Source organism: Drosophila yakuba, chromosome 3R (genome assembly GCF_016746365.2).
Source record: "Drosophila yakuba strain Tai18E2 chromosome 3R, Prin_Dyak_Tai18E2_2.1, whole genome shotgun sequence".
NCBI lineage: Eukaryota > Metazoa > Arthropoda > Insecta > Diptera > Drosophilidae > Drosophila > Drosophila yakuba.
Window position 1 is genome coordinate 29850936 of NC_052530.2, and position 26384 is coordinate 29877319.

The window sequence follows — 26384 nt, forward strand, 5'->3', positions numbered from 1 at the left end:
AAGGCGCAACTCGGTCGTCTGTCCTTGAAGACGAGTCGAAGGATATCGACGGATATCGCAGGATATGGAGACCTCAGCTAATTTGGTCTGGCTATTTAAATATTTCGCCAGTTAGACGTGCTCCACTTTGCTAGTCTGCCTGGACATAAAATATATTGACTTTGTGTTGCCTAGAAAATGATGCCACGGCTGCGTTGGCTTAACCCCAATCGTGATGCTCTGCTTTAATAAGTCGCAGAAGTAAGGCTACTGCAGTGTTGCGTGCCATTTAATACGAAACTTGTTGATGTTTTAAAATGCCAAGCTCTTGGAAGCCTAAGCAGCTTGCATTGCTCATACGCCCCGTGTGGCAGCTACCATTTCAGCCAAATTTATTTGTTTGCCCCAATTTCGGTTTCAGCCATGCCCGTCGCAACATAAGCCACTTTGGCCAAGTCCACAACTATTTCACTAGGTCATCCTGGTGGTTAATACCTCGCATAGTTACAAGTCACTCGCATGTGTGGAGTGTTTTCAGAACCTACTTCACTTACACTTTCAGCAGAGTCAACATCTTCAGTTGTTTTGTTTTACAAAATCGAATTTTTATTCATCTCTTTAAGTATACAAATATCGTAATTACAAGTATCAATATCAACATCTGTATCATTACTATATTTTGTCGTTCGCACTCTACAATATGTGGGTATATCGTATTCAGCACCCGATTGAATTGATTAACTCGCCAGCAAATTTCTGTATTTTATCCTTCATGTAGCTTTCTCTCAGTGTAGAGCAGGCTGTAAAGGAGCCCAATGATTTTTCATCAAAACTAAACGGGCACAAAAAAATGAATTTCGCTGACTAACTTAACTGAGGTTGTGTTCATAAATTAAAATAAGAACTTAATCTAAATAGAGTTTTAGAACATTTCGAAATGGGGTCTGCGGTTCGATTTCGTTTGAAATGTCTTTTAAATTACTATTGCATTAGAGGCGGAGAAGAAATTATAAAAGAATTAAAATTAAGACTGGGCATCATTGTTCCACGTACAATCCTCATTACATTTCTTATAGAACAAACATATTATAAAATGCATTTCATGCGCGAATGGTTCAAATTTATTTAATTATTAAATTTCCACTTGAAGTTACATGTTTGTGCGATTGGAAGGGATTTTGAAACGAAGTGCAGGCAATGACCATTGAACCATTTAGGCATGAAATGCCCTAAATCAAGTATTAATATAAAATAAACCAATTATGCTCCTCGTGCTTCCTTGTGGTTTGTATTAAAAATATCGCTCTACACACTGGCTCTCTTTGTTGCATTGACTAATAAACATTTTCCTTTATGTATTTCTTAGATTCCTCATTTGCTGCTCGGCTGGCAACCCATTTCAATTCGTTTATTTGATGAAATGTTTGTACAATTTTCTCGTTTCTCTCTTTTTTAGTTGGCTTTTGGCTCATATTTCGCGCTTTATACATATAAATAAATTTGTCGAAAAACATTGCATATAAAATTTGTCAAAAATTCATTGAACATCTCGTAATTATGTATGTACAGCGAACGTTGCCGTTTAGTGTGTGTTTTTGTGTGTGTTGATTAGGTTTGTTTATGCAATTATTTACAGTGTCAACAACAAATGCCTAAAAACTAAATAATAATTCTTGTTTACAACGTAGCCCGCCGGCTGAACAGAACTTAATCCAAACATCGAGGGGCCTACATAACACTATTATTATTATTATTATTATTATTGCATTATGGGTATGGTTTATGTTAGGGTGCACGGGAGTGCGGCTCTACTTCATGCGGTTGATGACTAAGTCGGCGACCACCTGGAGGCCCTTCTGGTAGGGCGACTCCGTGAGCTCCTGGGCCAGCCGTATCGCCTCGTTGCAGTGCTTCTTGGCCAGGAATCGGGTCTGCTCCAGACCGTGCGACTTGTGCACCAGCTCGAAGGCCCGCTCCACGTCGCCGGGCTCGCTGAAGCGCCGCATCACCATGGGATTCAGCTCGGGGTACTGGAATGTACGGAAAAGGCGTTTCAATTATGCAGGTTATATGCAGTTTGCAGTTTTAAACGCACTGCACGCGTGCGCAGCTCGCGGAATGCATAGCAAATGGGCATTGGTAATCGGTGGCAATTGAGTGGGTCTGTAAGCCATTGTATCATCTGCGCATCTAGCCAACCACCCACCCACATGACATCATCACACCTTCACCGCCGGCACCATCGTGCATACATCATCATTGCGACGGCGGGAAGCCACTTTGGATGCATAGCAAATGGAAGTGTGGACAAAGAGACATCTTAATCTAGCTTGCTTATACACAGAGAGAAATGATTTGTGTTGCATTATAAACACTATTATCTGTGCACAAGGAAGCAGCTAAGATCTGTTGGCTAACAAGGAAACACTCACCTTTTCGCATGCAAAGAGAACTGGAGCGGTGGCCAGACCCAGTTTCAGATCCGCCGCCGTCGGCTTGCCCATCTGCTCGGTGGAGGAGACGAAGTCCAGCATGTCGTCGACCAGCTGGAAGGCCAAGCCAATGTTGCGTCCGTACTGGAAGGCCACCTCGGCCACGTTGTCGTCGGCCTGGGCAATCACGGCGGTCTGCAGGAGAGAGCCGGAGAATAGTTGGGTTCAAGATCAGTTCAAATTGCATTGGGGATTGGGCACAATGACGCTGGACTGCGTGCAAACTAATTGCCGCATTAAACGGCCCAGCTCAGCTCGCATGATGGTAATGAATACTCACCGCCTTCAGTGCATTGGCGATCAGCGATGCGGTCTTCCTGTATGTCTTGGTCAGGTAATGGGCGAAGCGCTCGTTCTCCGTCTCCCTCGAGCCCAGCTGCATGAACTCGCCTTGGACCAAATCGGTCAAGATCTGCAAGGGATTACGTACAATGCTCCATAAATATGTCACAGTAAATGGTTATGGCTTCCATTGTTCTCGCCCTGGGATTCCCATTTGTAAATTACGCAATTCGCAATGTCTGCCCTACACTGATAGCGAATATTCAGTTGTACATATATATTTTATAAATATTTATATATAAAAACAGATATTCCCGATATAAAATTTTAATATATTTTCTATACTCGCTACAAAGCCTTTGCTACGCTCGTGTGTGTGTATAACTTCCGCTTGACTAAAACCTCGAATGCAAATAGCAAACACAATTGTGCCAAATAGATCTAGCAAACAAGATTTCATTCAGATCTCCAGAGTAGATGGATATTTTGGCTATCGCCGCTTCTGTTTGCTCATCAACTGTGTGGCACGCCCTTCGATTCGCCTTCGCATAGGCATTTTCATTGATTCGGGCAAGAAATTCAAGAAATTCACAGGCAGTTGTCAAAATCATTGGCAAACAATAGTGGGCGCTGAAAGGTGAAAAATGGCCGTTTCCAAGGAGCTCAAGGTGAGGCGGCCGTAAGTGGCCAATAGTTTCTGGCCAAAATGCCCGGCCAAATTCCGCCGACCACTGCTGAACGTTCAATGTTAATTAACACGGACAAAAAGCCAACTACTAGTGCGTGTGCTCCTAACAACTTGGCCAACAAGTGCATTTGGAGCCACAGAAATTAACACAATGCCGCCTTTTAAGCAGCTAAATGAGACCAAATGCAGCGCTCGCGGAATCGAGTGCATTTATTTTGGCATAACAAAGCTTTAGCCTCGAAACCACTTTGCCAGGCATTTTCTTTTCGTATTGCAAGCTTCCGACAAGTGGAATTCGACGCCAATCCAGTTATTTTCAGAGATTGTACACTGAAGACAATTAATTGTTATGTACTCTTCACAGCCTATGAGCCTAATATAAATTGTTCATCAAAATGTGGGGCTTTCCAACGGCGTTGAACTGTTTGGATTAGCCCAAAAGGCGGGAATAGTCATAAATTCACTTGATTGAAAGGCAGACGGACATTCTAGCCATTTTATTAATGCCATCCGACGTCTTAGAAACCGCTGATTTTATTCAGACACGTGCGCGGCATATTTAATATGAAAAATCTGATAACTATATGCCGAAGATTGTAGATTGCCGTAGATGAAAGAAACTGGCAAAAAGTCGTCCATAAACGAGTGACAAAAATAGTTGCATGAATACAAAGTTTTGGACAAAAAGAATCTGGTTTCTTAGGACGTACATTTCCAATGTTTTTGATTGCCAAACTAGTTGGACAAACTACTAGAATTATAAGCTTCTAGAACTCTAAATAGAGCTTTAAATCTTGGGTCATCTTTAACTTTTCTTTTTGGCAAAATACTCTTGGCTCTTTTGTTCGTAGCCCAGAGAAATTTACATAAATAGTGGGGACCAGTTTGGCTTAGAACTAGTTTCGAGTTTCAAGACGAATGATCTCACGATCGCAAAGAAAGTTTCATTTTGGCGGGGTCAAAGTGTTTGGAATGCAAATGAGCTACATTATGCGATAGACGCACGAGTATGATATCGCCCAGATCGGGTTAATGAAATGGGCAAATAGCGGCGGATAAGTGTCTGGGCCGCACCTCTTGGCCATCTTCAGGCCAATCCTCAATGCTCAGGTGTTACGCATGTTTTTTTTTCAACGCGAATTGAGAAAACGCCAAATGTGTAACCCAAAAACGTAGGCAAGTTATCGTGTTTGTCTTGGCTATTAACTTGGCTATTGGCAGCTCGATTCGATTGTGTAAATATGCAGGGAAGCTGCGAGCTTGAGGAGCTCTAAGATTTGTGGTTTCCAGGGCAACAGATCTAGTTTCACTCTCCAATGCCGCGGAAAGTGAAATTGGCGTGAATTGGTGTGACTAATTTGGAATTTGTAGGAACTACGTGTGTAGTGATGAGTGCGAGTATTTCTGCGGAATGTGGCATTTACAAGGACACGAGTGCAAAGTTCCGACTCATGAAAAGTGAATGCCGCTTTTTGTGCAGTTTCTCGAACTCTGGCGAAGGGCAAACCTTGGGGAACCAACTTCCAGGGACGCAGGAAGTTTGCAGGCCCGCTGATTTGTGCCTCATTAAAGGCGGCAACTGGTTTTGGGTTTTCCAGCCAACAGAACGAGAAACTTTCATCATTTCAAGACAAAACGTTCCCCGCAGCTGTGAAACTTGGCACCTGATGTGATTACGTACTTTCTTAACAAAAACCCATGGGCTTGTTCTTAGGTAAAGAAATATTTCCCCAGAATCCGGGAGTTTTTAAGGTGTGCAGTTTGCTCTGGCAATTAACTCAGCATAAAATGTGCAAATGTTGGTTTTTGGTGGTGGGTGCCAAAACTAAAAGGCTTTTGGCAGAATCTTAAGCAGTAAAGTTATTTATGAACAATGATATTTAAACCATAAGCTGTTGGTCGTTTTTTGATTGTATAGTTAGTCATATCCTTGCAACTGAAGGTTTTCTTACCTGACTCAGCACGATCGTCACATCATCGCTGCGCAGACGAGCTATCATAATCGAGGCGATCGATAAGATGTAATCACCAGCCATTGTGACCTGTAAAAGCGATGAGACATGGTCAGAAACAAGCGGCCACAACAACAAAAGATCGGCCAACACAATCGCAGTAGGACAGTTATGTGTTGCAACGTTAACGGCCAACAGCCAACAGTCAACAGCCAACAGCAAGATGGCTTAAAAAGAAGAAAAGCCAACCGACATGTGACTAAGATGAGCGGCGAAACAATCAGAGGCGAGAAATTTCCGCTTCTTGTGAAGATGGGTTTGGATTGGATTAATTTGTATTTGTGCATTTAAATTTGAAGACATGTCGAAAGGGAACTATTTTGGGAGCCATTATTAAATGCGATGAAGAGGCATCGCCATGCGACTTGGAGGCCTTTCGAATGATGCAAGATACATAGATGTTGACAAAGTCAATAAACACTTCAAATCGAAATACGCAACAAATTGATGTCAAAGTCAGGCTTTGGGCCTGAATGATTGCTGTTCGCCTATTTGGGTGTTCAGCTATTTGGCTGTTTTGGTTGCCGAGTGACTCTGGGCGCGTGTTTGGCTTTGTTTGTTTGGCTCTGGCAAACATCGGTGGCACCGATGATGCCACATAACATATATCAACTATCGCGGATCGCGGATCACATTGAATCTTTACCTTTTTGTGGTTCCAAAGAGCATTCACGCTGGGCTTGCCGCGTCGGAAGTCCGACTGATCGATGACATCGTCGTGGACCAAGCTGGCCGAGTGCACCATCTCCGAAAAGAGGGCGATCTGTCGCTGTTTGTGTACTAATTGGCTGTGAAGGCGATGGGAAGACATATGATTTGGGATTAGGGCAAAAATCGAAAACTACATGAGTGAGTGATTTCATTTCGCAAAAACGTGCTAATCAATTGCACTCGTCTACACAGAAAAATATCGGCACAGTCTTGTGCAAGTAATAGCAACATTTTAAATACAACTTTACAAGATGTCAAGCAATAAACATGAACTCTTTTCGAAAATAATAAAATCAACAGCAGATGCCGTATTCTTTTATGGCCCCCAATATTCGGCTTGTAAAGTCTGGTTATAACTAACAAATTGATAATTATCCCGCTGCCGAATTTGCAAGTACTCACTGTGACTCGTTGTTCAGGTGGTAGTTTATCGCCTTGGCCATCAGCATGGTAACCATGGGTCGCAGAGCCTTCCCCTGGCCATCGAAGTAATAGCTGGCAATGGTGTCCAACTCTGGCTGGGATGTGCCCGACTTCAGCAGCTGAAAGAGGAAGATCGGGAGGGGAGAATCAGTCAAGCCCACTTTCAGTTGTTTTGGTAGGTCTGTGGAATCTGGATTGAATATGCAAATATTTGTGTTTGGGGCGCGAGAAAAAATCCCCTTAGTTTGAGGAAAAAACCATCTAATCGATGACAACAGAATGGAACTTCTGACGAAACTCTAAAGGCATATTAGCATGTTTAATTTGATTCATTTAATTATAAGTATCTCCAGTAATTATGTATCTAAGCACTTACATATCGCACATCGTCGTAGAAGTACTTGAGGTCGTCGTCGAGGATGATGTAGGGATCGATCTGGAACTCCCTCACAGGACCTGCTGGCTGTTGTGTGTGGACCGAGCTGTGGTGCCTCAGATTCGCCTTGGAGCTGCACTTGTGGGGGCTTTGCTGGAAGTTGGGAAAATGGTTAAAATGTTAGAACGGTTAGCGATTTTGGGTATAGGCTGCAATTACTAACAAAGTGTGAATAATGATGGAGCAAACAAGTCACTTAACAACTTTCAATTGCGGCTGTGTCACGTCTAACAAGTTTTGCCTTGCCCGCCGGCGTGTTTTCTGTTTTCAGTTTTGCCCAAAAAATTAATAACTGGAAAATTGCAGTGGCTACAGTCTTGGGCTGTAACCGCCGTAAATGGCCAACTAATTGAAGTCGATTGTTGACGCCCTCGCGCGACTCTTGACCTTGTCGCCAAAATTTGAATTGTTAAAACCACAAATCCTTTTGTTGCCCAGACAAAAGCTAGCAACACGCGCTGCTAAATTGTCGTGTTTGCGGGTAAAAAGTAGTGCTATTTTTCACACAGAGAAAAACTTGCGCGACTTACAAGTCGATGGAACACTTTCTTTATCGCAAAGTTTGATAACCTATTCATATAATAGCCAGGCATTGCTTTTTGATCGATTTTCTTTTCAAATTCATTCATGTGCCATTATGCAATGTGTGCACTTGTTTGCTTCTTGTGCAGCCCGTCAACTAGTCAAGCAATCAAGCAATCAACCAATCAACCGATCAACCAGTCAGCCTCTCAGTCTGTCAATAAAGCGCCACACATGCTGGCGTGATAACATGTAAATTCGAAGTTGCCAGCTGTCAGCGGAGGCAGCAACTTTTACACCATCAAACATTTGGCCATTTCGACTGCGTGTGATTCTGACCCACTTGTGGCCGTGGATTGGAGTCCTGCCACGGGCCAATGACCATCACTAGCCGCCCTTGGCCAGCGATCTTCATCCGCATCTTGTGCAGCATCATCATCATCAGCATCATCGTCATTATCTGCGTGATGGGGAATACACGTGTGGGCTTTTGGATGGCAAACTGGTTCGGTTTTGGTGTTGGAACTTCGAAGGGGGGCCCCCACAGCATCGTAAAATACCCAAACAAATTGTTGACCATTGAAAAGAGCTTGTAATGACCCAGTTTCATATTTAATATGTGTCATAAACATCGGAATGGGCTTTGCCTTTGGCTTTTGCCTTTTGGCGAGTAGAAAGCGGCTTATTACAAAATCGACGCATCACAATTTACAGCAGCAGCCGGAAGAAATCCAATTAAATTCGAGTCGCGGTGGCTTTCGTTTTCAATATGTGCGCCAAATTAAAATTAGTTGATCATTTTGCAAAGGCCAAAAATAACAGAAACAGAAACAGAGACACACTGCTATTTTTTTTGCGTGGAACGTGCAGAAATGCATTTAATTGTGGCCATTTCGAGTTGGCCGCAAACGTTGAATGACTTTTAAGCATTGTTAAATGCTTTTCACAGGTGCCCACGAAAGCCGAACGGATTTTAAGTGCCTCTAAACCCATTGAACTGCTTGCCGTTGGCCACTTGCTCGTGTTATGGATGAAATGTCCGATTATGAAGCCAGGTCAATGATCTGCGTCTAATTCTGGCTGTATATTAACTCCAAGATCTCAGTGAACTACACTATGCAAACTTCAACTGGAGTTTGGCGAGCGTTTTGCGTGCACAAAGCCAAAAAGCAGCAGCATTTGCAGTAAACACATAGGAAGTAGACTCTTTCGTTGCACTTGGCTGCTGAAGACGAACCGAGGACTTGAAATTATTGTGTAACTGGTAACCGGGCAGGGAAATGGCGAAATATCTAGAAGACTCAAGATGCACATACTTGGTAATCAAACATCTCTACATTGTAACTTTTCAATAAGTGGAGTTCGGGCGATTATCTGGCATCAGTTGATAGGGTTAAGCCGCAATTAGTCGGCGCAGTCGAACGGCGAAAGATATCCAGTTTAACCTCCTTGTGGCCCACATGCAACTGGCCACAAAAGAGGAGCCGCAGCAATTGGCAAGCCAACTTTCACATCGATTCGAAAGGAAATAATAATAACGATCTCTTCGGCACCACGAACAATACACGGCAAATAATTCACTTTTATTTGCTTGGTGGCCGGCGGCGCCTCTGCCAATTTTCATTTAAATACGCGCATTTTCGTAGCCATTAATTTAATTGTGGAAAAATTACCCCAAATGGGCGCAGTGATCAAAGCAATTGCAGCATTTAGCGGAGTGTGCAAATATCGACAGACAAGTGCCGAGTGCCAAAAGCCAAATAAAACTGAAATTTTCGCCGCAGGGCGCTCCCACGACATAATCCTCTCCAGATGTGTACCATCCTCTCCAATTGAGTCCAAAGCCCAGCCCACTCGGTGTTGCCAACTGAAGATGAAGACAATTAACGGCTGAAAGTATTTAAACACTTTCGAGTGCCAGGCCAAACTCGCACTGATTGATGTCTGTTTTGATTGAAAGCCCCACATAAAACCAGGGAAATTGCGACATTTTGCATTGCTTATTGATGGCTTTACGACTCACTTTTGTGCAGAGACTCCCATTGTTGCGATTTCTACGATTTTTGCGATTTTTGCTCTTGTTCGGCCCGGAATTCGCTCAGTTTCTTTATAGATATACATAGATTCAATATAGCAATATGCGAAACTCCAAAATTACCTTTGCATGTTGCTATTTTAATGGACTTTTAACTCTTAGCACCTGCGACTCGAAAACTATTCAATTATGGCCAACAACTCACAAATTTGTGCTCACGCTGCGTGGCGTAAGAACATTCAAGTCGTTATCCAACTTATTTTATTTACAAATTATGCGAGTCTAAGGACGCAATTAGCAGAGAACTTAATTTGTTAACAAGCTGTGTTAACTGGCTTCACCTTGTGATATTTTTGACCAAATAATATATATTAAGACGAGTCTTAAGGACATATAAAACTCCTCCGACCTTGGGAAAATCGGCGAGCCCAGCTGTCGTCATTTCCCAACAATTTTAATTGCTTCTTTTTCTGGCTGGCCGACAAGAAATACCGCCGCCACGATCGAACATGACAGGCCGTCGGTAGCGGAAGCGGCCAAGAGCGGCCAAAAGCGAGGTATTGGCCAAATGCGGACACAAGAGACGGCCAAGAAAGTGAGCAGCTGAGGGCCGCGAAGACGGGGCTTTGGACTTACTTTCCCTTTTTGTCATCGCTGCGCGGTTGTATTGCCACGGCTGACATAACCAACGCTTTTGTGGGCCAACAAGGGGAACAAGTTGCAGGGGGAGGGGCGGCGGTAACGATTGGCTTTGTAATTTCTCCGTTCGATTTTAGCCGCGACAGCTTCTTCATTAGCCAAGTTCGCTGGCAAGTGGTTAACATGCGTGTTAACAACCCAGTCGAGCTCAAGTGAGTGTGAATGCCAAAGTGGCCGATTGTTTGCCTCCAAACTGGGCAATTTGTATTTGACAAAGTGCTCAACGCGGCATTGAGAACGCTTCTGAATCTGAAACCCCAACAAGATGCAGTAGCTCGAGTGGCTAGCATAATGTATCGGCATTATTTGCTAATGTCTCAATTGCGCAGGCCACAATGCGTCACGGTTTCATTGCGATCGCAATAGGGCTCATCAGAAACTGTGACAACTGCAATCGATTGGCCAATTGAAGTCCGCAAATCGTCGAGTCAAAAGTTAAAGGCAACAGACATGGTTGCTCACATGGGAGTTTAATTAAACTAATATTGATAATTTGAGTTAAACAGGTACATGCAAGTGAATCTGAAAGTCCTCTTTAAAGCGGAAATACATCGAATAAATAAAAGTGGACTGATGGCACTGAATTATCGAGCTAATGAGTTGGCAACCCAAAAGTGGACATGATTTTCACTCATTAATTGGTATCTATCCACTCGATTTCCGATCCAGTTTAGCGGGCCATTTTCCGCAGTCAAGTATCTGCCATCGAGTCACACGGAATTCCCCCGTCATTTTTCACTTTTCACATTGCGCAATTGCGATTTACAATTGAAATTAGTGCGTGCTTGTCCAACGCGGCGGCTGCGTGATATTTGCCTATGGAGGCGACTTTAAACGCTGCCAAAGGAATGGCAAATGGCGAATGGCGAATGCGTTTTTAAACGCCTCAACATGCAAGCGATTGTAAAACGCCGCAAGAGCCTGTGAAAATCGTTTAATAGCCAAAAAAATATTTGTTGCCTACCATAATTTTTTGAGGTGTCAGTGTGCAGTTGGTAATTATAACAATCTGTCAAAAGGCAAGAGCACTAAAATGCAGCCAAAATTAAGGTTCGTCGAGGAAAGGCAAAATGTTTTTGCAGACAAATTGGAAACCAGTTAGCGGTGGAAAACCTGAAAATTCAAGTTTATCCTGCATTGGCGACTTCGGGCGTAAATCAAGCCAAAAAATTACATAAAAAGCGCAAACGCAGACAGGGAAAAAACAAATTCCGAAGTGCAACTGCAAATGCGACGCGTGCCGCCAATAAATGCAAATCTAATTTTTTTCGTTTTTCGTTTCAATTTCTGGCCAAGCGATGTCGCAACACGAAATCGTAAAATGTGGAAAACATTTAACAAAATTCCAATGTTAATCAGGTGAAACCCTTGGCCAATTAATAGGGCCCCCGATTGGAGGTAGAATGTTGAGCAAACACTTCAAACAAGTAAGGCAATCAGTGTGGGAAACATATGCAAACGCCGCCCAAGATAGTCAAATTTATGATAATTACTGATAAAACATCAACATCAACAATGTAAGCCGAATACAGCCGAGAGGCAGGAAAGTCGACCAGTGAGCGACATTGATGAAATGCGGGGCTGACAGCTGGCCAGTTTCGATGGGTTTGGTATTGGGTTTTGGCCGGGTTATGCAACTTGGTCAAAACTATCCGAAGCCAACTTGCTCCACCGCCCAGCACCGCTCCCTTTGCACACAGCGAAAATGGAACTATATTTGTGTCTACTGATATTGGTAGTTGGGTAAATATTTCTATATCACTCTTGAGTAATCAAACTTTTAGTCTTTGCAAGTCCTTGAAAAATTTAAAAGATTTGTAATCTGTATAAAAAGCTCTCAAAAATTCTTCAGCAACATTTCTCTCGGTGCACTTGGCGGCGCTTCTTTTACGGCTTTCAAATCGAAATCCGAAAATTTGTTGTTAAGGAAAACAACGTTGAAATCATTAACAGTTAACGGACTTGGCGCGAAAGAGATGGAAATGCGGCAGAAAGGCCGAAAAGGCCGAAAACCACCGCTACCAATACAAATACCTATACCAATACCGATAGCGAAACCAAAGCAAAACCGAACCAAAGCCGAAACCAGTTTAGGACAACAGGCCAAAACGCATGCGTCTTCTGGAATTGGGTCAGCAAGTACGGGCCGAAAAATACCAAAGCCAGAGCTGCGCGATCAAAGAGACCATTGCAGGTGTGTGGCGCATGGGACAGGTTGAATGAAAGCCAGGTCAGTCCAGTCCCAAACCATGCACACATCCAAATCCCCATCCCTGCCCACATCCCAGTTCCGCAGAGCCAATTAAGCCAGCAGCAAGTGCACATTAAACACAAATAATATGCGGCTGATAGAGAATATGAATATATGCGGGGGGAATGGATCTTTTGGCTTGGACTTCTTCTTGCAGGGCCGGCCACTCGGACCGTGGGTCAGTGAAAGTGTTTTGCAGAAATACAGAAATACAGAAACAGAGATATACAGATATACAGAAATGAAGACACCGCAATGAAGACACAAAGGCGGAGATTTACGATATGACCATCTCGTGTGCATACGACGGATGTATCTTTTAGCATATCTGCCACTTTTGCCCGGCTCTTTCCTACATATTTATGCCCAAGATGATCACTTTCTCACAAGTGGCCAGCGAATATGACTGATTGTGAAAAACCAACCAAAGGAATGCGGACTGAGACCTTTTAATTGGGAAATACGTATATCGTGTTGAGTGATTTGCTACAAGAAATATGCTTATTCGTTATCTTAACTCCTATGTAGGTTAAGTACTCTAAATCCCAGTTTAAATGCCTCTTTTATTGATACGAGTGACAAATCGCAGCTGATTTTATCGAGTATTGACTGCGTGCCCAAAATTTCTAAAAGTTTCAATGAAAACAGGTTGAGATTCGGTTTCACTTTCTCGAGACCAAACCCTCGCATTCAAATTAAGCGGAAACGCGTACGAAACGCGGAGAATCGACCGAAATCAATCCAACGGCGTTTAGACTTGCTCAAACATCTAACCGTTCACAGACTCTCTAATCTAATTGAAGACCGCCAACTTGGGCCCATCGAATTCACACGCTGGCGTTAAGAGACTTGGCTCAAACGCCAAACGTAAAATCGCGGCTTAAATCACGCATTTGCAATGAAAGTGATACGTTAATGGTAAATAGTTTTTATTCGGAAGCGATGGAAAATATGAAAATGATTTGGAAACCAATGCGAGGCAGAGATAACGAACACTAAGAGCTGGCCAATCGGCTACTTGCCAAAATCGTGTGGCGCATATATAGTAGATAAAGCGACGGACTTATTTTTCTTTTTGGCCGGTTTCTGTGGTTTCTTTTGGCCAAAACAATGGAGAGCTCGCTCGGCAGCTTGGCAAATGAAATGAAGAAGAAAGTCAAAGAAACCGTTAAAAGTGAATTTCTTCTACGACTGCTATTGCCGACTATTATTAGTTGGCGTTGTTTTTTTGTCAGTTTTCGGTTTTCGGTTTTTGGTTTTGGTTTTGGTTTTGGCTGCGACGTGCGCTTTCTATTTGCGTTTTGTTTATTGTTTACCTATGATAGATGAACGTATCAGTTTCCAGGTGCCTGTGCTTGTGTTTTGTAGCTGTGTGTGGATGCCAGTTGGGCACACATCCAATTTGGCGTTGAATGAATTTTTATTCGGCTCCGAAATGAAACAGAAAGAGCGCCTTAAACAACTAAAATGCATAAATAATTCGATGACGACAACTGCATACAAAATTATTAAACGTTTTCCAATATGATACTGCATACATTTACACTTGAGCATGGCTTAGCTACTATGAACTACACTTTTATCTCTAAGATGGTAAATTAGCCCAATTATTAGTGTACCAAAAATAAAGGTAGCACATGTGGCCACTCACATTTTCGGGAGGCAACAGCAAAATCCCAACCTTTCAGAGCAAGGTCTAGTTTACGGGTGTCAGAGGTGGGCATTAAAGTGAATTAACGAGCACTTAACCTTTTCCTTATATATAAAACCAAAAACCGACCAAAGTGCGACCGTATTAATGCAAATAAATATGTTCAAGTGAAGGCTGGCCGCCAAAATAGCCAATGCACAAACTGCATTCAACTCAATGCAATGCAGTGCATTCGCAATGCTAAAGCAATTAAATCAAAGTCGTACTTCCAAACACCATCCCCCCAACCAGCAACTAAATGGGTTGGCTTAAATGGCGTGCCATAAAACAATAAACTAAATAGCAAATGTGAGAAACCGATGCACTAATCACGGCCTATGCATATGTACATGCCTACTCAAGGCATACATAAGTGAGTAAGTAAGCAATTAAGCCGAAGGCTTGACTAGCCAATTGAATTTTAAGACAATTGCCCGCAGTTCCTTCTGGGTTTTTCCGACTCACAACAAAGGCACAACAAAGGCTGGAGATGTTTCCCCAAAGAAATATGACCTAGGAAGGCAAATAGCAAATAACTCCATAACTCTATAATGACCTCGGTTATTTACGACCCTTTTGTTGCACTGAGTGCGTCATTCATGGGATTCAAAATGCCAGGTGCCTGAAGATTGCATGCACTTTAATCGTTTTATTTGTTACAGTAAGTAACATCAATCAGGTATTATGAGAGAAAATAAACATTTATGTTGAATAACTAAGGCTATGTAATTGGGCAGAGTTATTGGTAGAGATAGTCTCATAAAGTGTTATTTAAAGTACCTTGCTTACTCCTTAGAGTGTGCTCACTGTATTTGCAATAGTTAATCAGTCCAATGAAATAGCAAAATACTGATACTATTCCCGCAACTGATAAGGAGCACCAAATCCGCTTGCTCGACACATCGCAAAACAGAAACCACTTCACATATTACGTATACGACATGGGGCACCGCGTTGGGTAGAAATGGAGCACAGTTTTGGGGGCACTGGCCCCCCAATCAGCTGTTTATTGGCGCCACAAATAGCGCGAAAATCAACAACGCGGGCGATAAATATTGATAAATACGAGCAATAAACCAGAGCTCGAAATGCAGCTAGCGAAATTGCATAACTCTGAGAAAAAATGAAAAACGAAAAACAAAAAACCAAAAAAACGAAAAAAGGAAGAAAAACACTACAGACTAGCGACTTGTCAACGATATAAAAATAATGACAAACTACAGACAGACCAGAAAGAGACATAATTATCGGGCCAGAAAGAGAGGCAGATGAAAAACTTCACCTTGCAAAAATGCGGGGAAAAACACATGGAAACGAAACGGAGAAAAACAGAAAAACAGAGGCGTTCGGCAAATGGTAAAAAAGCCAAGGCACAATAATAAATAAATGCGCCAGCTTCCGCCAACAACAACGCCACTGCAACTGTGGGCGCAACAAGTTGTTTTTCACGCTCCTTGCACAAAAGCAACGGCCAACAACCAACAACCAATTTCACTTTCATTTTCTTTTTGGCTTTGCAGCTTTGCAGCGAAGAAAAGAAAAGCGGACAGCAAAAGCCAAAGTCACGCAGACGCATTAGCGGCCAAAAGAGTTGGCTTGCAGCCAATGCACTCTGCACTGGGAGAAAAGTAAGTGGCTTACAATAGCAATATTTTTAATCCACGTTTGAAAAGTGAGTACTTCGCCTTACAAAAAGGATCATTCAAAAGGATCAGCAAAGATGCCCCCATATCTTTTCCCCTTATCACTCCAACTACTTGCGTCATTTAAGAGGTATTTTCTCGCTGTGTAGGCTTCGTCCGACAATGAACTTACCAGCAGATCGGGGTAATCCTTGCCCAAGCTGAAGCTTAATCCGTGGCAGAGTCGCGCGGCCTGCTGCTGAACTTTGGGTGGACTGAATAATCCGGTGGAGGTGGAAGTGGAGGATGGGCCCGTATATCCTGGCCGGGATCCGAATAGCTGGTAGAGCAGCTTGTGCGTCTGCTGGCGACGCGAGCCGCACACGACGCGACCGGAAGTGCTCAAGCAGGCCATTTTGTGTTTGGTTTTGATTGCGAGGACTTTTGTGTAGCAGGGCTAATGCGTTGGTTTTGCTGTGGGAAGGGTAGGATGCAGCTGCTTGAACGAGACACGGGCACAGAACTCAACAGGTGCACAGCATTATAGTGAATTTTTGTTTATGTTTTTTTTTTTTTTGTTTTGCAGGCTTGCAGGATTTGGAAAAACGCGCGTTTTCGAGGTGCGATTGACTGGCGATTTTCGAGGCGACGGCGAAGCGCGGTTTGCTTGCGTTTGGCTTCAGCAGCTCCAGCGAAGTGTTTTCGCTTTTTGTGGACTTTTGAATCGATGCGCGTGCGCGCGGTCAGGTGTGGTGGGTATCCCACCGTCCCACTGTGGTGGAAACGATCGCTCACGAAGGTAAGTTCGATCGGCTCGGCTTGAACTTGAACGGGGATTTCGGTGGCTCAAGCAGCCACGCGGTTTTGCAGTCACTGGAGGTCGAGGTCTGTGTGGATGACCCCAGTTTACCTGTGGGTCACACTATTTTTTGCGGGCTATATTCGGGACTCAAGCTCTGCTTGCAAAGGTCACATGGCCAGGGCGCCACTACCTTTCGGTGCCGCCACAACTGGCGTCATGTTCCACAACAACTGGGCCGCACAAAGATCCCGATGGCAACGCGTTTTCCAGCCTGGGAAATAGTTTTTATTTAACTCGCACGCAATTTGGACCTTTTCACTACTTTATTTTGACGTAACAGTGCAGAACAGCTGCTGCGAACAGCTGTTTAGGGTTGCAACGTGCGCGGTGACGCAAGGCGGCCGGCTAAAACGTATCACTAGAGGTGGGTAACGTAAGGTGGCTAAGACGGTAATATTCAAACGGAACTTGGCTGAAATAAATGAAATACATTTAAAAGTTGTTTATATTAGTTATTAGTAGTGTTACTACACAATATTAACATAGAATTGTTCTTTTTTGAACTTTTTTTAAGGTTGCGGAACTAACTTTGTTAATTACGTTTTTCTAATAAACATATCGATAGCACAGCTGTTTACAGTTGCCCATCTCCAATCACGTTTACGTAAATTTTAGGAGACGAGTATCAAGATGTCTAGAAATTTGTTTTTATCAATTACAAACTTGTTTAGGAACTTGGAGAGCCTGTTCTTGCCACATGGAGGACACCCGCCCGGTGAGGAGTACCAGTCCAAGTTAAAATTACTCCGACTTACCCACTATTTACACAGCGCTGGCGTTGGCCGGTTTTCAGCATGAGCACAGCCATAGATCCTCCCAGGAATTCAGTTTGAAGCAGCTCATTGGCGACGGAATGCTGTGGGCTGTGCCGAAACACAGGAGGTCCGTGGAGAAACGCCTGAAGCGGAAGTTCGGGTATCCGGAATACAATTGGAAGCCTTTGCGGGAGAAGAGGAACATCCGCTCCTGTCTGCAATGCGGCCATGACCACGAGATGGGCGTCCTGTGTCGTAAGTACTCTTCAAAGTATAAAATGAGGTAGCTCCCGCTAATGTTACTCTTCCAGCCTTCTGCTACCAAAAGGTCCTGAAGGAGACTGAGCTTATGCAGTCGAAAATCCAGGAGACCCTGGGTCTCGATCCCGTGGACAAGGAAGTAATCGTTCTTTACGAGGGAGAGAAGGCCGAACAGTCCTCGGATGAGCTGAAAAACAAACGCATAGTGGAGATGAAGAAGCCTCGTCCCATGTGGTTCACCAAGAATCTGCTCCAAAAATCCACGCAGCAATTGTCCGAAACCAAGGAAGTCAAGCCCTCCGACTTGGCCTAGATACTAAGCATCCATTGTGCATTAAAGCCACCCGTTCGTTAACAAGTCGATGCTAGTTTATTCTCTGTAAAGGATAAGCACCTTGCTTGCTTCAGGAAGCCGTTGTTAAAGTCCTGGGCACTCATAGGTTTTCTGCCTTCCACGCGTAATTGCAGCACTTCCAACTGGCTCTGCTGAGCACATCCGATTATCAGGGATCTCGCCTTCCTCAGGTAGCTGACAGCACCAGGCTCTTGCATTGGGAGTTCCTTTTCTGGTAAGCGCAACTCCAGCAGCTGCACTTGTTTGCCCAAAAAGTTGGTGGTGAGGTTTTTGTAGCCATACAAAGCTCTATGACGGGTGTATATTTCAGAGGCACTAAGCTCAGACCAGATGACTTCTGTGATTTTACTGGTGATCTTGGGAGCTGAAGGGATATAAGGTTTTTATAGATTCTGGATGTGCTTAAGTATATTCTACCATAGCTGGCCTTTGTAATATCCTGCGGTTGGGCCTCCTTAAGTCTTACTGATAGGTTGTTCACAGTATCCACAAGTAAATCGGCACCTAACGACGCCAGAGATGCATGCAGATCCGGCATGAAGACATTGGGCTCGATTGCCACCTTCCGCTGCGCTAGAATCTAAAGTATAAGCCGTGGTCAGGTCTTGACATGATGGTTAGATAACAATGAACTCACAGCACCGATATCGAAGCGGTGAGGTTCGATTTTCATGATGGAAACCCCAGTGCTGGCATCTCCCTTCATGATGGCATATATGATGGGAGCAGCTCCCCGCCACTTGGGCAACAGACTAGCATGAACATTGATCATTCCATTGGGAAATCCACTGATGATATTAGCAGGAATCAGGTGGCCAAAGGAAACCACTACACCCAGATCAAACTTGAGACACACAGATGGATCTATGGGCCACTTTTGCAGTGGCAGCTTCTCCTTCTCCGCATAGCTCCGCACGCAGTTGGCGGGACTCTTGAAGGAGGTAACCACTCCCAAGCGGTCACTAAGCAAATAGAAAATAATATTAACTACTTTACAATTATTGTTTAACACATTTACCCGCAGTTTTTGTGTAGCGCCTGTAAGCTGGGCAAGGAAAAGTTGTCGGTGCCGAAAAAGAGAATTTTGGGTGGGTGGTAAGTTCCCTTGCAGCGCTGCACAATTGGACTCACATTCTGCCACACTTTTCTTTTATATTTGTAAAAATTATTGACTAAACTCTGGCCGCAAAACATCGGAAAATTTGTTGGATAATAATGCCGCGTAAACAAAATCAGCTGTTCGCGAAGTGAGCTGGTCACACTAACAAATAACGTAACGAGAATGCTGAGATACAGTGAAACCTGTTGCGTCTGAGAAACTATCGTCGTCAATAAAGTAAATAATGGTTTTACTTAATACGACTGAGGGTCCATGTGCTTTTAATAAATAAAACAAGGTAAATTCTGTCGACTTTAAAAAGTTACTCTGTTTTTACATGATTGCCTTCGGTGGCTGCCGACTATCGGTACATTGTTTATTATTTTTTGAAGTTCTTCGCACGGTCTTACTAATGAGAACGCAATAAAAAATTTGGAAAATCAAACATTTACAGGAAAACGTATATTTGCCAGATCGATTGGGCGACTACTTTGATGCCAAGTGCCAGGGAACTGTAGTAATCCACAATGGAGGCATCTGCTGCCAAAATGACACCCATGGCCAGTTCCACGTCCACTTCCGGATCCACAAACACCCCTTCCAGTGACAAAATGAACTACGCACTGCAAGTGGCGCTGCAGACGATAAAGGAGCGGTGCATCCAGCTGCAGCGCCGCGTGGCCAGCATGGAGGAGGAGAACCAGCGGCTGAGAGAAGCCTCCGGCAGGTCACAAGGTGCTCCAACTGCAAACGAAATCGGAGTCACTGGGGATGTTCTCTCCCTGAAAGCACAAGTCTCAGAGCTGCAGCGCCAAAAGGAGCAGCTGGAGGAGCACATTGGCATGGTGTCCAACGAGAACAGACGCCTCTGGTCCCGCCTGTCGCAGATCTCCAAGGATCAGCAGCTAAACGCTGTGACCAGCTCAGCAGACTCGCGTGCCCAGCAAAACCAGAACCTGGTGCGCTCCAAGACCTTCACGCAGCACTCCCCCAATCCTCACCTACGCCAAAAGATGCTCTCCGATGGCATAAAGGATCTCAGCCTGGAGGAAATAGCCTTGGATGACTTCGGTGCCAGTAGTGAGGAACTGGGTTACCCCTACAACCTGCAAAAGGTGGAGGAAACCACTAGTGAACCAGATGCCAATGTGGATGCCAAAAGATGTATGGATGGACTGCAGGAGATGAGGCGAGAGGCCATGAAGCAGCAGCAGGAGCTCAGCTCGGCTCTGACTTTACTAGAAAGTCGCATGGGTAAGTAACAAAATGGAATTTGTGCTATAAAACAACTTCTAACGCCTGTTCTATGTGCAAGCAGCTCTGAAACCCTGTCCGGAATGTGCCCAGAAAACCTTCAAAAAGCCGGAGATGGCCGACAAAAGTCTGGAAACGGACGACAGCCTGACCAGCGAGCTGAAGAACTATGAGAGCCAGCACAACGGACACAATGGAACGCCGCCCAGCCAGAGAATTAATATCATACAAGAGAAAATTAAAGCAGATGCAGCCGATGCAATGGAGAAGACCTGCCCTATGTGCGGCAAGCAGTATTCCAGCCAAGTGTCCTTCAATGCCTTCCGCGAGCACGTCGAGATGCACTTCATCGATGATGCACTCGAGTTGGAATCGGAGAACAGCATGGAGCGCCAGTTTGAGTTTGTTTCCCATGCGGTGGGCGACTTCTGACCCAGTAGGCGCATTTATTTCGCCACCGAACTCTGACCTGAGGTGGCCATCCCAGGAATAAGAAGCAGTTTGACTGCGCAGAAGCCGCTTGTTACGTTTGAGCGATCATGTATCAAAATTATGCGACATTATACTTTTAGAATATATATAATACTTGCGGAGTGTGCATGAAACTTAGTTGTTAGTGACAGAATACGAAATACAAATACGAAATTAAAATGAAAAGCCTGAAAAAAAAGTTGAGTCGTTCTCTTTGGTTAGTTGGAAAGTGAAATCGACGTGGACAACATAAATATTACATTATTCGCGCTGACAAATAATATTTTACCAATGCTGACGAACGATTGGGGTCATTATCCAATCTAATTGGCGCTTTCATGTGAGTCACACACCTTAAGGGAATTGTGGAACATTCGACAAAGAAGTTTAGCTCGCAGCTATTATGCTGTAACTGGTCAGAGGATTTCCCTGTTTTTTTGTTTGGGTATGACGTAGTCGAAACCCGACTGGCAACTTGTGCCTAATCTGGCTGAAACACCGATTTAATGCGAATATTTGCCAAATTTTTGAGCATGAGATTTGCCACTGATAACAATACAAATGCAAATGGTAAGAGCCACTTTCTTTAAATGCATTTGGAATGGATCGCAGCAGGTGTTAAGCTTGTTAGCAATAATTTTTACTTGGCGTATGTTAATAAGTTAATAATATTTTATATAATAAATTAAATATTTTTAAGACGAGGCGCGTGGCAGCTCCCGTGGATACTTTATTGCGTTACTTTGAAGTGCACAGATAGTAAAACTAACTATCAGATTGGAAGCTTATCTACAAGATACATGTGTGTGGCACAACTGGTAGCCCCACCATTCACCAATTAATGTGCACAGAATGTGTAAGAGTTCAGCCAACTTTAGCTAGATCTTTTCCGCATTTCCAGCCAGTATTGGATTTTCCTGGCTCTTATTGGTCTATATTGCGCAGACACCAACAAATCAGATCCATCATTTATCATTTCGAAAACCAAGCGCTGCAATTAGACTGCCACTTGTTGCTACCGTTTGCCGCTAATCACGCGCCACTTAGGTGTCGAATTCAGATCCGATACGATTCCGATCCGACTCCATTCCACCGACTCCCCAGACGGTAAGCTGAGTTTACGTGGGCACAAACTATAAAAGATATCGTGGTATTTGTGGGCCGTTTCAGTTGTTCGCAGTTCGCAGTGGCAGCAGCATCATAAGGGCCAACATATGTATCTCCCGTACATTCGAGCCGCATGAATTATGTAAAATCGAAAACAGCGCGAATTTTAATACAAAGATAGTTAACACGCGTCCGCGGGAATCAATTATTTAGTTTATTCATAAGTACTATCATATAGTCAGAACAATCACATCTGCGATCTGCGATCTGCAACAATGCAGCCGAGTGCCTTTCACAAGCTTTTACTACTGCTGCCACTCGCCTATCAGCATACATCAAATGGTAATTGGGATCCCAGATCTTAATGCAGATCGTATAGAGTGATAAAAAGTGCAAAACTCGCCTTCAATGGCAGGAAGTGCTACTTGTAAAGTCACATTAGTCGTATGATAACTTAAAGCGGTTCGAAAACTTATTTAATGGTTTATTTAGTTCTCTTAAAGTTATTAAGAAATTGTGTTAAAAGTATGAAAGGGTTCAAAAAATCAAACCAATTCCAATTAATTGTGTAAGCCAGTGTGATTAATCACTCTGCCATACCTTGTTTGGGTTCAAGAAATGAGAGAGTCGGCTAATTCCATCGAATGAAAACAGAAGTGGATTTATTCACGGTCTTGGCTAATAGGATTACCAGATGCTAGATGGCTGAAAGAAAGTGAAAACGTCCCAGACTTAACATTTTCTTCAATTCGAAACTTGTAGATCACAAGGAGGAATCGCATTGGAATTACGAGACGAACGGACAGAACTGGGGAGGAGTTTGTTCTGCGGGGGAAAGACAGTCACCCATTTCGCTAAACGTTCAAAAAGTAAGTAGCAAATGCCACAGGGGTATGCCAAATGATACCCTGTATGATCGGAATTCCTTTGTATTCCGTCTGAAATGATTTAATCCCCCAAAAAGTGTGTTGGGGATCAGCTTCAGACCAATTAACAGTGATGAAAAGAAAACCATTAAATTAAAAATGTGTATCACCAAATTTGTATTAATTATGCGTGCCAAAACTCAGCCCTATTTCATATGCGCATCTGCTTAAATGCTGTTACTGCGTAACAAAATCGCCCAAGAACGCGTATAATACTTTGTCATAGGAAAACCTCTGAAATCAGCAACTGGTGATGAGATAGTATGAAAATTAATAAAGGCAACTACGATAACTTGGCAATGATGGGCACTATTATCCAGCCAATTTGCCACAATGCTTGCATAATGGGCTTACAGCATTGCTCTCAGCGGAAAGTGATGCCCGAAATTGGCATTTACCATACGAGTATGTAACCAGTGAACAATAGGGAACTCTTTTAGCGCCACTTTTTCCACTTTTTGCATTACGGGGGGTAATGGGCGTGGAAAATGGAAGCGCTGAACAGGGCTAATTTATTTCAATAACTAATAACAACTAATAATATATTGTCATACCATCCGGCAGTCGCTGATCGTCCCACTGCCGCGGATCGTATTCGGAAACTATGACGTAAAGCTGAGGGGACCGATCACCCTGCTCAATAATGGACATACAGGTGGGTTGTCTTTCGAAAGATAGCCAATGCATATGGCGAATATGATTTGAACGAAAGCTACTACTAATTGCCCGGCAGCTCACGTGGAGATACCAGAAACTGCTAACGGCAACCGACCCTTCATAACCGGCGGTCTGCTCAAAGGCAGATATGTGGCCGAGGCTTTCCACTTCCACTGGGGATCCCCAAGTTCCCGCGGTTCCGAGCACTCCATCAACCAGCAGCGCTTCGACGTGGAAATGCACATTGTCCACCGAAATGCAAAGTACAAAGACATCGATGAGGCGAAGAACAAGAAAGATGGCATCGCTGTTATTGGAGTCATGCTGAAAATCGTAAAGGTAAATAGAACTGGTGATAGAGGGGTTCTTCTACCCAGAAACCAACTGTAATCTAAGCTAACGTGATAGAACGATAGAAGTACAGAAAGAAGGCTGAAATGAAAATCTAAATTGGCCGGAGAAAAACAAACGTGTCGATACGTCACTTTGAGGTGATTGTTCTTTCAGTGCTTCTGTGTTTATATGAATGAATCATTTGAATGCAAACCAATTCAGTTTAATAGTTTGCAAAAAATAATTTGTAATTTTTCGAATTTTTCACAGAATCCCAATCGCATATTTCCCGGGTTGAGCAAAGTAATGGGTGCACTGCCTCGAGTTACCAAGTACAAGGCGAAGACGACCATTCCGGGTGGACTGAGTCTGGGCCAGATGCTCGGAAACTTGAATCCCCGCGACTTCTTCACCTACCGCGGCTCCCTGACCACGCCGCTCTGCGAGCAGGCCGTCACCTGGACGGTGTTCTCCCAGGTGCTGCCCGTGCCCTACTCGTCGGTGTCGAAGTTCTGGAAGCTGCGCGACTCCGAGGGGCACAGGCTCATCAACAATTTCCGGGACATCCAGCCGCGAAATGGACGCCCAGTGTTCTACAGGGTGGGAAAGGATCTGAGTGGTGCCTACCTGGGCAAGTGATGCTACTGTAGTTAGACGTTAAGTTGCGTATTTATTTATTGTAGTTTCCTAAGGCAAATAAATTATTTAAACTGTTCGAAGAACTGCAGTTGGACTTCGTTTCTACTGCTTTCCAGTCACGGGGTTTCAAATCACATTAGATACGGTGCGAGTGCATATACTATAAAATTAACGCAATCCTCACCTGAACCAAAAGTCAACCGTCGCATTTTGATCCGTTCTAGTTGTGCGAAGTTCGCAGTCGGAGCAGCATTCAAGTCATCAAATTTACCGCCCATTCACATCGGAAAAACTACGTGAAATCAGAACCGACACACGAGTTATCCGGAATAAATTTTAATTGTAATATTAGTGGAATCGTAAGAATCACAACTGAAATCCACAACAATGCAGGCGAGTGCTTTTCACAAGCTGTTACTACTGCTTCCGGTCGCGTTTTTTGAAATAGCAAATGGTAATTAGAAGCTAGACGTATGTTTTTGCATATGTGGGAAATGTGACAATTTGCAAATCAATTTAGCAGTATTTACAAACATTTAAACCTCTCAATGAGTGGAAAGAGATTTCATGTACACGAAAACTCCCACTTGTTTCTTTCAACTGAAACTTTCAGGTGCCGGAGATTGGACTTACCTGTCGAATGGAAAGGACTGGGGACACCTCTGCTCCACCGGAAAACTTCAATCGCCGATTTCGCTGGATATAAAAACCGTAAGCAGTAGAGCAAAGCCATTTAAACGTGATAAATATTACACTTGTAGTACTTACTGGTAGGCAGTTAAGAAGGCAATACCTCGGGTCTGGTTCGGACACCACACGCAAGAACTGAGCCGCCCCCTAATAATTAAGAACAATGGACACACAAGTAGGCTTTGTATATTCCATTTTGTAGTTTAACACAGATCGCAACTAACTTTAATATTGGTTTGAGGTAGTTCACTTGGACATACCCATGACGATCAAAGGACGGCAACCCTATATAGCCGGCGGTCGTTTGAGTGGTCGCTACCATGCCGTTGGTCTGCACATTCATTGGGGATCCAAGAATTCCGCCGGATCCGAGCATTCGCTGAAAAGGTTTCGATATGATGCCGAAGTCCATATTGTTTGCTATAGCGAAAAGTACAAAGATATAATGGAGGCAGTGCAGCATAAAGGTGGGATTGCTGTTGCGGCGATTTTCTTGGCCGCTGACAAGGTAATTAACTATAAAAATGCTGGCTTAAGAAATCATGTTTCGTAAATTCTTTATTGGTAGACAGGCAGAACCCACATCCACGGGCTAAGCAAGATTGTGGATGCATCCGCACGGACTCCGATCTACGAATCGAACGCGACTATTCCTGGTAGCTATAGCTTGAAGGACATGATAGGGAACGCGAATCTCGAGCAGTTCTACTCCTACGATGGCTCACTGACCACGCCCGATTGCCGCGAGTCTGTCATCTGGAATGTGTTTAGCAAAGCTGTACTTGTGAGCTTCGATGGCTTTGCAAGGTTGTGGAAACTGCGAGACCATTCGGGCAACAGGCTGATCAACAATTTTCGCACTGTCCAAGCGCTGAACAACCGAACTGTGTACTATAGGATTAAAAGATAAACATATTGCTGACACCCCAGAATGATGATTTCATTATGAAAGAGTGGGCTAAAGAACTGAGACGAAGGTTTCTGCGGTGTAAGCAGATCCAGATGGTATTTGAGTTTTGCCCAAGTTGTTACAACAGCTGTTAGTCTTCGAACCATCGAGTTGTGATAGAGGCACACCTTTATCAACAACCAAAAATTCATATTTTAACTATAGTCTATAAAATGCATTAATC

At 43.7% G+C, this 26384-nt stretch overlaps 6 protein-coding genes across 8 annotated transcripts; 4 read left to right on the plus strand and 2 right to left on the minus strand.

The window, feature by feature from the left end:
* Positions 1-562: 562 nt before the first annotated feature.
* On the minus strand, positions 563-17028 carry LOC6538986 (all trans-polyprenyl-diphosphate synthase PDSS1). Its single transcript, XM_002099452.4, has 8 exons — positions 16036-17028; positions 6964-7116; positions 6567-6706; positions 6100-6241; positions 5394-5483; positions 2752-2883; positions 2412-2606; positions 563-2009 (listed from the first exon to the last, which is right to left on the minus strand). Exons 1-8 carry the CDS (start codon positions 16255-16257, stop codon positions 1788-1790), a joined length of 1296 nt encoding a protein of 431 aa, XP_002099488.2. The 5' UTR covers positions 16258-17028; the 3' UTR covers positions 563-1787.
* Positions 17029-17266: 238 nt separating this feature from the next.
* Positions 17267-18078, plus strand: LOC6538987 (39S ribosomal protein L32, mitochondrial). The gene is made up of 3 exons (XM_002099453.3): positions 17267-17419; positions 17475-17714; positions 17771-18078. The coding sequence occupies exons 1-3, from the start codon at positions 17335-17337 to the stop codon at positions 18031-18033; spliced, it is 588 nt and encodes a 195-aa protein (XP_002099489.1). The 5' UTR covers positions 17267-17334; the 3' UTR covers positions 18034-18078.
* Positions 18068-19383, minus strand: LOC6538988 (methionyl-tRNA formyltransferase, mitochondrial). Of its 2 annotated transcripts, none has more exons than XM_002099454.4 (4): positions 19094-19383; positions 18713-19037; positions 18493-18655; positions 18068-18439 (listed from the first exon to the last, which is right to left on the minus strand). In XM_002099454.4, exons 1-4 carry the CDS (start codon positions 19267-19269, stop codon positions 18072-18074), a joined length of 1032 nt encoding a protein of 343 aa, XP_002099490.1. In that variant the 5' UTR covers positions 19270-19383; the 3' UTR covers positions 18068-18071. The 2 variants fall into 2 exon arrangements, with proteins under 2 accessions (XP_002099490.1, XP_039231264.1); XM_039375330.1 differs by having other exon boundaries at positions 19098-19208.
* A 175-nt stretch (positions 19384-19558) lies between these two features.
* Positions 19559-21085, plus strand: LOC6538989 (protein spindle-F). Its single transcript, XM_002099455.4, has 2 exons — positions 19559-20428; positions 20493-21085. The coding sequence occupies exons 1-2, from the start codon at positions 19702-19704 to the stop codon at positions 20858-20860; spliced, it is 1095 nt and encodes a 364-aa protein (XP_002099491.3). The 5' UTR covers positions 19559-19701; the 3' UTR covers positions 20861-21085.
* Positions 21086-22064: 979 nt separating this feature from the next.
* On the plus strand, positions 22065-24631 carry LOC6538990 (carbonic anhydrase 2). Its single transcript, XM_002099456.4, has 5 exons — positions 22065-22348; positions 22769-22875; positions 23497-23587; positions 23666-23928; positions 24193-24631. Exons 1-5 carry the CDS (start codon positions 22282-22284, stop codon positions 24559-24561), a joined length of 897 nt encoding a protein of 298 aa, XP_002099492.1. The 5' UTR covers positions 22065-22281; the 3' UTR covers positions 24562-24631.
* A 151-nt stretch (positions 24632-24782) lies between these two features.
* On the plus strand, positions 24783-26183 carry LOC26536065 (carbonic anhydrase 2). 2 transcript variants are annotated; one of them, XM_039375864.2, is made up of 5 exons: positions 24783-25015; positions 25175-25272; positions 25336-25426; positions 25497-25759; positions 25824-25954. In XM_039375864.2, exons 1-5 carry the CDS (start codon positions 24949-24951, stop codon positions 25845-25847), a joined length of 543 nt encoding a protein of 180 aa, XP_039231798.1. In that variant the 5' UTR covers positions 24783-24948; the 3' UTR covers positions 25848-25954. The 2 variants fall into 2 exon arrangements, with proteins under 2 accessions (XP_039231798.1, XP_015049153.2); XM_015193667.2 differs by having other exon boundaries at positions 24790-25015; positions 25820-26183.
* Positions 26184-26384: the final 201 nt, after the last annotated feature.